Source organism: Aedes aegypti, chromosome 2 (assembly GCF_002204515.2).
Source record: "Aedes aegypti strain LVP_AGWG chromosome 2, AaegL5.0 Primary Assembly, whole genome shotgun sequence".
In the NCBI taxonomy this organism is placed as follows: Eukaryota; Metazoa; Arthropoda; class Insecta; order Diptera; family Culicidae; genus Aedes; species Aedes aegypti.
The window spans coordinates 164,464,492-164,473,864 of record NC_035108.1 but is presented as its reverse complement, the minus strand read 5'-3'; the positions used below and the strand labels follow the sequence as shown (position 1 = coordinate 164,473,864).

General features: G+C 37.3%; 1 protein-coding gene across 1 annotated transcript; it reads left to right on the top strand.

Annotated features, from left to right (window-relative positions):
• The first annotated feature begins 495 nt into the window (after nucleotides 1–495).
• LOC5572539 (protein I'm not dead yet) lies at nucleotides 496–8,564 on the top strand. The gene is made up of 7 exons (XM_001654006.2): nucleotides 496–1,301; nucleotides 1,361–1,874; nucleotides 1,932–2,014; nucleotides 2,071–2,526; nucleotides 2,596–2,693; nucleotides 7,536–7,816; nucleotides 7,875–8,564. Exons 1-7 carry the CDS (start codon nucleotides 1,255–1,257, stop codon nucleotides 8,154–8,156), a joined length of 1,761 nt encoding a protein of 586 aa, XP_001654056.2. The 5' UTR covers nucleotides 496–1,254; the 3' UTR covers nucleotides 8,157–8,564.
• The last annotated feature ends 809 nt before the right edge of the window (nucleotides 8,565–9,373 follow it).

Sequence of the window (9,373 nt, the reverse complement as noted above, 5' to 3'; positions counted from 1 at the left end):
ATATTTCAACATCTTGGCAAAAATAAATGTGTGGATCAAAAATTTAAAAAAATATTGTGGAAAGTCAATGAAAATACTGGTATTTCTTTATAGCAAAATTTCTCAGCGCTCGATCGTCTGTTAAGCAGTACATCATGTCCTTTTAAATTGAACTATTTAAAATAGAGGTCAAGAACCATTTTGAATGACGCACCACTTCATTCTAGAGAAAAGTGGCAATTTACTCTCCTCTCAAGTATTTCAGATATTTATACTTCCAGCTTTGACCATTCGTTTTCTTCTGCCACATATTGGCATTACATTTTCATTCCGTTCTTAGCGTTAGTCACATACGAAACGGGTAAATATTGTGCGTCTAGCTTTTTGTTATCTTAAAAACTCTGTGTAACAACTCTGTGTCCTTAGGTTTAGTTACAACACTTTTGTAGTTTTATTTCTCAGTCTGGTCGTTTAGGCTTGTTCTGTTTTTTTTTAACCTAACTGGAGATGAACCTGCCTACTTTAGAAAATCCCTTCAATAAAAAGTGAAAAAAAAAATCCATTAAGAGAATGACGGCCTTCTAACTGTTTCAGTTTCAAGAGATTCAGTGCTATACTACGATTCAAGTCTAAACTCTTTCTGCATGACTGTGCATTATAGCCTTTCACGTTACGTTTATGAAAATGAACAAGAGAACACATTCAACCGTCTAGTGCATTTTATGTCACTTACTTCTTTTTTAGATTCCTTTATTGCAAACATTCACAAATAGATAGCACCATGCAACTACAGAAGTCCGAACTCAACTACTATCAGTTAAGCATAATATTATCGAAGACCTTCGATTTCATATGATGGCTTAAGTTTATGGGTGTCAATCTCTATCGAATGCTTCTGAATGACTATAAAATAAGACTGGGTGAGGGTGCTGATTACAGACCGTATCTTTGACTGATATGGAACATTTTAGTGGCCGTTCAACAAACATGAATAATAGTTTGTGCCGTACATTCGATTTGTTCACATCACACTCGGTGGAATCAATTTAGTATTTTCAAGATTTTAAGTATAAGTATTAAAAAGAAAAAGTGAATTAAATTCTAAAGAATATAGTGGAATCGAAAAAATATATAAAAATATAAGCAATTACAAGCTAGATTCGACCAGAAAACAAACTTGTTATGTGAACCACTAATGAAAAAATCGTGGAATGAGAACATATTTAGGTGGTATTTGTGAAGTTGATAAAATTAGTTATAACGGTCAGAGACAAAATGTCTGAAGAGAACTCGAATGTTGATGTACCGGAAGAACAAGCAACGTAAGAATTAATTTGTTAAGCTAGTCTTCATTAATCTATAATATACAAACACTTCACAGAACATCGCAGGATGATTCTCGAATGGGATGTTGCAAACGAATGTTTCAGTTCATCACAGTGTATTGGAGAACGTTATTGGTGCTCCTTGTTCCAACATTGGCATCCTTGTTATTCGTTATCGAATATTCACCGGCCTTCCGATGTTTGTACGTAGTTATTGTGATGTCTCTGCTGTGGGTAACGGAAGCCCTGCCGCTACCAATCACATCCATGCTACCCATCGTGTTATTCCCACTGTTGGGAATTCTCAGCACAAGTAAGACCTGTATGGTCTATATGAAGGAACCAGTGGTTATGTTCATCGGAGGAATTGTGCTTGCCCTGGCCATCGAGTATTGCAATCTTCACAAACGAGTTGCTTTGAAAGTGATTGACCTGATAGGTTGCAGCCAACGGAGATTACATTTGGGGTTGATCGTTGTCGCCATGTTTCTGTCCATGTGGATTTCGAATACGGCTGCCGTAGCTATGATGTGTCCTATCGTTCTAGCTGTACTGGAGGAGTTGGAGTCTGTATGTCTGACGGTTGAATTGTGATACGTAAAGTAGTTCATATGGTTTTAATTTCAGCAAGGCCTTTGCCATATGTACGAGATTGATGAATGCCCCGAAGAAAACAACAAAGGCAAGAACAAGGACAAATCCAAAGATGAGTATGTTTAAAAGCTTTGGATTTAAAAAAAAAGCTAATTTGTATATTATTGTTCAGAAACAAGAAACCATCGCAAACTACACTTTGTTACTTACTGGGAACGGCCTACGCATCCAGCATTGGAGGTTGCGGCACTCTCATTGGAACTGGAACTAACCTAACCTTCAAGGGCATCTACGAAAATCGTTTTCCTGATGCAAATGGAATCGATTTTCCCGATTTCTTGTTCTTCAACGTGCCGTTGATGCTGTTGGATGTGTTCCTGGTGTGGTTATATCTTCAATGGCACTTCATGGGACTGTTCAGGCCACACAGCAAGGAAGCGAAACAATCTTCTATAGGCCGGGAAGGAGAAGCTGTGGCCAAACGGGTAATACAAACTCGTTACAAGGAAATGGGACCAATGACATCGAACGAAATCAGTGTTGCCTTCCTGTTCGTGCTGTCGATAGTTTTGTTCTTCACCCGCAGTCCAGGGTTCGTAAAAGGATGGTCGGATGTTTTCCCGGGAGTGTGAGTATAAAATTGATAAACTTTGTCCTATAGCTCCGGTCTTCACAGTGCCTACTGAAATATTTACAGAAAAATAAAGGATGCCACACCAGCGATACTAATTGTTATCATGCTATTTATAGTTCCGGCTGATTGGCGATGGTTGAACTACTTCAAAAAGAACTCAGGTAAACATATCGTTGGTAAATAGATAGATAACGTTGACGAAGACTAATGAAAATCAAAACAACGTGTATTATGGCTTTAATGAACGAGCCTCCAGCTGATAACTGATAAGCTAGTTGTGATTGAAAATGAGTTATCATTTGTGTGAATCAAAATATATTTTCTGACTTGTATGTATTTAGGATGGTATTATCAGACGATGAGTCAGTAAAATTCCTTGTTTACAAATCCGTGATTGGTACCAGATGTTTCATAAACCAGTCATTAGTATTTCCTACTACAAACAGCTACGTCTAAATCTAGAGTATTGCGAGGCCGAATTTCGCACCTAACCGTTTTGACAAGATAACTATACAGCCATTCCATGAAAAACCGATCTAGTGGGTCTCCGAATTCCGTGCAAATTTGCTATTTTGTTCCTTATCCAAAATAAGGATACACGTATTTTTGGACTTTTTGATTAGGGTGACCATTTCCGAAATAAGGTGACCAGAAAAATCGCGATTTTGCAAAATTTTTATTTTAAAAAAAATTATAAGTTTTGAACTGTTTGACCGACTTTCAATCTTTTTGGACGAAATGAAGGTTAAAGATTTTCACTTTTTGGGAAAAATATAAAATTTCACAAAAATTGTGTTTTCTACATGAAAAAACTCAATAGTTTCCGTTTTTTCGTGTTTTGAAGGCCTCGGGACCAAAGGGGCTATTGCTGCTCTCATTTTTTCTTAAAAGTTCAGAAAATTTTACGTAAACTGTCAAATTTTCAGCGATGTGTGATTTTTAGTTTTTGAGATATATTTTTTTGTAAATAAAAAATCAGTCATTTTTCATCGGCACACACTGTAGATCTCAGCGCATTAGATTTGTAATGTTTAAAAAAAATCATAACTTTTGAACAGCTCAACCGATTTCCAATCTTTTTTTATGGTTTATGTGGGAAGTTGAGATATAGAAGCATGAGGAGAAATCTTCCATTTTTGTAAGTATGAAAAAAATATATCCAAACATTTTTCACAATCTACTACAGATGACACCCAGACTTCGTCCTTTGGCGGAGAGGCCTGTGTCATCCGCAAACAAAGAGGTAACTCAGGCAAGTCAGATGTGAAAATATTGTATCTCTTACAGGAAGTCTTTCAAACCTGTAGATCTGATAATTAATCTGTAGTGTACGATTTGACAGATAACTTTGAATTATTTTAACAATGTATGTTGGAAAATTAAAGTTTTTTTATATTGCGATTAAGCCTTCATGCCAAACACTTTCGAATGCTTTTTTCTATGTCTAGAAGGGTAAGACCAGAGCAAGAATAGCCTTCAGATTTGTTGGAACGGATCAAATTTGTTACACGTAAAAGTTGATGAGTGGTCGAATGTCCATGGCGGAATCCGAACTGTTCAATGGCAAAAATTGAATTTTCGTTGATGTGGGCCATCATTCTGTTCAAAATGACCTTTTCAAAAAGTTTACTGATGGAGGAAAGCAAACTGATTGGACGATAGCTAGAAGCTTCTGCAGGGTTTTTGTCTGGTTTTAAAATTGGTACAACCTTAGCATTTTTCCATTTGTCAGGAAATTATGCTAATTAAAAACATTTGTTAAATATATCAACTAAGAATGATAAGCAGCTTTCTGGAAGTTTCTTGATGAGGATGTAAAAAATTCTATCATCACCAGGGGCATTCATATTTTTTATTTTTTCAATTATAGTTCTCACTTCTTCCAAATCCGTCTCCTAGGAACTTTCGAAAACGTTCTCTTGATTGAGATTATTTTCGAAGTCCTGAGTAATTTGATTTTCTATTGGACTAGTAAGTAGTTTTTGAGCTTTTTCGCAATTAGTTAGTAATAATTTGTTTTCCTCTTTCAATGCCGGTATAGGCTTCTGAGGTTTTTTCAAGATTTTCGATAATTTCCAAAAGGGCTTAGAGCCAGGGTCCAATTGAGAAATCTTATTTTCAAAAATTTTGTTTCTTATTTGTGCAAACCGTTTCTTGATTTCTTTCTGCAAATCCTGCTATATAATTTTCAAAGCAGGATCGTGAGAGCGTTGAAATTGCCTTCTCCTCACGTTTTTAAGGCGGATCAAGAGTTTAAGATCATCGTCTATAATCACGGATTCAAATTTTACTTCACATTTTGGAATTGCAAAGCTCCTAGCTTCAACAATGAAATTTGTTAAAGTTTCAAGAGCATAGTCAATATCCAGTTTTGTTAATAAAGAAATGTTTACATCAAGATTATATTCAATATACGTTCAATATATATTCCAGTCAGCTCGAAAATAATTGAAAGTAGAGCTGATAGGATTGAGAATCGCTTCTTGGGATATTTGAAATGTAACAGGGACATCATCAGAATCAAAATCAGCATGAGTAACAAATTGGCTACAAAGATCACTAGAATCGGTTAAGACCAAGTCAATCGTAGATGGATTTCTAGAAGAGGAAAAACATGTAGGGTATTGAATTGAGAAATATCCTGAAGAGCACTTATCAAATAAAATTCTGCCGTTGGAATTACTTTGAGAATTATTCCATGACCGATTAAAGTCACCAATGACAAAAAATTTTGACTTATTGCGAGTCAATTTTCGCAAGTCAGTATGGAGCAAATTAACTTGCTGTCCAGAGCATTGAAAAGGTAAATAGGTAGCTATGAAAGTATATTTATCTCGCTGTGTTTCAACAGAAACACCTAAAGTTTCAAAAACTTAAGTTTCAAATGACGAAAACAGTTGATATTTTATACGCCTATGAATGATGATTGCAACTCCCCCACATGCCTCATCAAGTCGATCATTACGATAAACAAAAAAGTTAGGATCTCTTTTGAGGATTCAAATACGTTTCAGTAATAACTGCTATATGCACGTTATTAGCTGTAAGAAAATTGAACAGCTCCTCCTCTTTATCATTCAGAGAACGAGCATTCCAATTTAAAATATTTAAATTATTATTTGGATCCATTAGAAAAACGTAATTCAATAACAATTTGATTAGTAAATTTTACACCTTTTTGGACTGCTTTAGTCATAGTCATGGTTTTGAACATTGCATCAATCATTAGATTCAATTGTTCAGTTAGATAATTAAAATCAGAGGCAGACATATCACTTGAAGTGGGTACGTACATTATCCGATTATTTCCCGTTAGAGTTTTCGGTAGACGAAGAGGCGGAGTAGAAGTTTCCTGTGATGGCAGGGTTTTTTTTTTTCATTTGATTTGAAACAATTAGAATGGGTAATCATAGTATCAGAGGATATACCTGCTACGATATCGGCAAAGGATTTTCCGTGGGTATATTCATTGGAAATTGAAAGATTTGAACGGCTACCCGACGGATTAAAATTAGTTTGTGAATGAGCATGATTATGATCTTCCGGATGGATATGATTACTAATCAAGCCATTGTTAACTGAAAAATGAGCATTGTTCGATACTCTACCAGGAAAATTCCGGAAACGACCGTTATCATAATGGATATTATCTTCCATCTACCTGGCACGAGCCTCAACGACTCTCTTGCGTGAAGGTCAATTCCAAAAATTGGACTTATGAATGTTCCTGCAATTTGAGCATATTAACTTGGTGGTATCTTCCTTCACTGGACAGGCATCCTTAGCGTGAGAAGAACCTCCGCAAATCATGCATTTAGCATCCATGCGGTAATTTTTTGTACCATGACCCACTTTTGGCACCGACGGCACTGAGTGGGGTTCTGGTAAATTCCTCCAGGTTTCTGGAAATGTTCCCACGTCACACGGACATCGAACATAAGTTTTGCTTTTTCTAAAGCTTCAATATTATTTAGTTTTGTTTTGTTAAAGTGAACTAAATTATATTCTTGAGAAAGCCCTTTCCGAACAATGCCAGATTGGGTTCTCTTCTTCTTAATGATAACTTGGACTGTGGAAAATCCAAGTAAATCATTTATACCATTTTTGATCTCTTCAGGTGACTTATAGTCACTTGATAGACCTTTCAAGACGACTTTGAACAAACGTTCAGTTTTGTCGTCATAAGTAAAAAAATTGTGCTTCTTCTCTTCAAGATGTTTGAGAAGTTTGCGATCTTTTAGAGTTTCCGGCAAAACAGAACAGTCTTCTTTCTTTGCGATTTGGATGGAAACTTTGATTCCCCTAATGGAGTTCAAGATTTCCTACCTAAATCCCCCAAATTGTGAACAACTGACACGATAGGCGGCACTCTTTGCTTCCTCACTTGAATCAAAGATCCAGGGCTAGAGACTACTTCGATTTGGTGTTCGGAAAATTTGTCTAGAGCATCACACTGATTGCTCATTTCGGTACAATAGGGTAACGACTGTTTATTTCGTTCTTGATCGCTAACAGTTGGCGCCAGCGACAAAAAGTACAGTCAACAACCTTTCGAACATTCAGTTTCTTTTACCGGCCGCCGAGCGACGGCATTGTTGTTTGTATTCCTCCCACTGATCGCGCTACGCTGGATTCTCAAATTTTTCAAACTTTCAACACAAGCGCATGGAAGAATGGTAGTCGGAGAACTGTCAAAACATATGGAAAATAATGAAAAACTTAAATTACTTGCAATTTGGAAACTGGATCAAAAAAGTAGTGATTGGAAATCAAGTGTAAAGTGAATACATAACTTTTTGTGTTTAGTTCATCTTCCGTAGAGCTTTCTTTGCTTCAGGATTTCGTTTTAACTACCACTGAAAAAGAGCCATCTATTGCCTTTTCAGTTTTGAATATCGCCCTATTACCAACATTATTCATTTCCCCTTGGAAGAAAGTTTGCATTCCGCATTACTCCGAATTACTCCATCGATTCATTTCACTATGCTTTATTTTTCCACAAGGACCGCTACCCAAGGAACCATCCCCAGCTCTCATCACGTGGAAATATGTCAACAAGAACGTGCACTGGAGTCTCATTTTCTTGCTAGGAGGAGGTTTCGCACTTGCCGAAGCCGGACAGGCCACCGGAATGTCAGCTCTCCTCGGGGAATCTTTGTCTGGCTTGCAAAGTCTTCCGCCACTGGCAACGTTGTTTGTGGTGTGCCTGGTTACCTCAATGATTACAGAGTTTACTTCAAATGTTGCCATTAGCAATATAATTCTTCCGGTACTGGCTGAAATGGTACGTCCTATTTAAACAACTTGTAATCAAGTTTTAACGAGTTCTTTTTAATTTCCAGTCTGTTGTAATCAAAATCCATCCGCTGTACCTAATGCTTCCGGCAACAATGTGCTGTAGCTATGCCTTCCACATGCCAGTAGGAACTCCGGGAAATGCAATCGTAGCTGGAGCTGGACACATCTCCATTAAGGATATGGCACTTGCCGGACTAGGACCAACGGTGATAACCCTGGTCGTTATGTGGATAGGGCTTCCCACTTGGGGGGCCATTGTTTATCCAGAGATCAATACATTCCCGGACTGGGCAACTCAAGATCCAACCAATGTTTCGCTGTATTAAGACGTAGCGGTTATTATGCAACGAACCCACAGTTTGAAGTTTTAAAACAAGGGAACATCCATTAGTTACGTCACGCGGAAATCTAATAATTCAATATTCTCCCCTTTCAATTCCAAACCTCTTCTGAAGTGTAACATAATTTGTGGATGCTCTCTTGATCCAGTTAAGACAAATTTATATACGATAAGTTTTGAGAGTACAACACTAACGTAAATTGCATCCACTATGATGATCTTATTATATCAGATCGTGTCTGGTAGTGAAAAGCATTGCTTCACTGTTTTCGATCCTGAACATTTTACGTGTGGCATCAATGTGCATGCATCTCCTGAAATAGTATTTACTATTGCAGTTAGGATAGCTGCAACAAATCGTAATTAATAAAATAATTATTTAATTATATGATAATAAAATAGTATATTGTATACAAATCTGTCGTTTTTATTATATATATTTGTCTATGTGACTTTTTGGATTTAAGACCACCGTTGAGAACAAAAAAGGTCGTTTCATACTCTCACTTTCAAAAATATCTACGTAATAAAAACAATTATTGAATAAATACTTCAATGAAGTATGTTTGTATACGTATCTAACTACTAGCAAACAATTCCCATACCGCGATGAGCGGCAACAATCTACGGCTAAAACTCGGGCACGGAAGCTCTACGGGAAAATGCTGACAAAATATGGGCTCTGTGTGATGGACGAAGAAACGTATATAAAAGCTGATTTTAAGTAAAGTCCGGGGTTGGAGTTTTTCATAGGCAAGGGCAAGTTCGATGTGGACGACAAATTTAAGAAGAAGAAAATCTCGAAGTTCGCCTCCAAATATCTCATTTGGCAGGCCATCTGCTCTTGCGGACTGAGGAGTGAGCCTTTCGTGACAAAGGGCACAGTAAATAGCCAGATCTACAAATCTAAGTACCTCGAGAAGCGCCTTTTGCCGTTCTTGCAGCAGCACGACGAAGCTCCGCTATTTTGGCCAGATTTGGCATCATGCCACTATTCTAAAAGTGTCCTGGAGTGGTATGAGGCCGATTCTGTCCATTTTGCTCCAAAGGACATGAATGCGCCAAACTGTCTGGACCTGCGCCCGGTGGAGCAGTACTGGGCAATAATGAAGCGAGAACTTCGGAAGAGCAAGAAGACAGTCAAAGACGAGAAAGACATGTTAAGAAAATGGAAAAAAAACTGAGAAACTGGAACCGGATGAC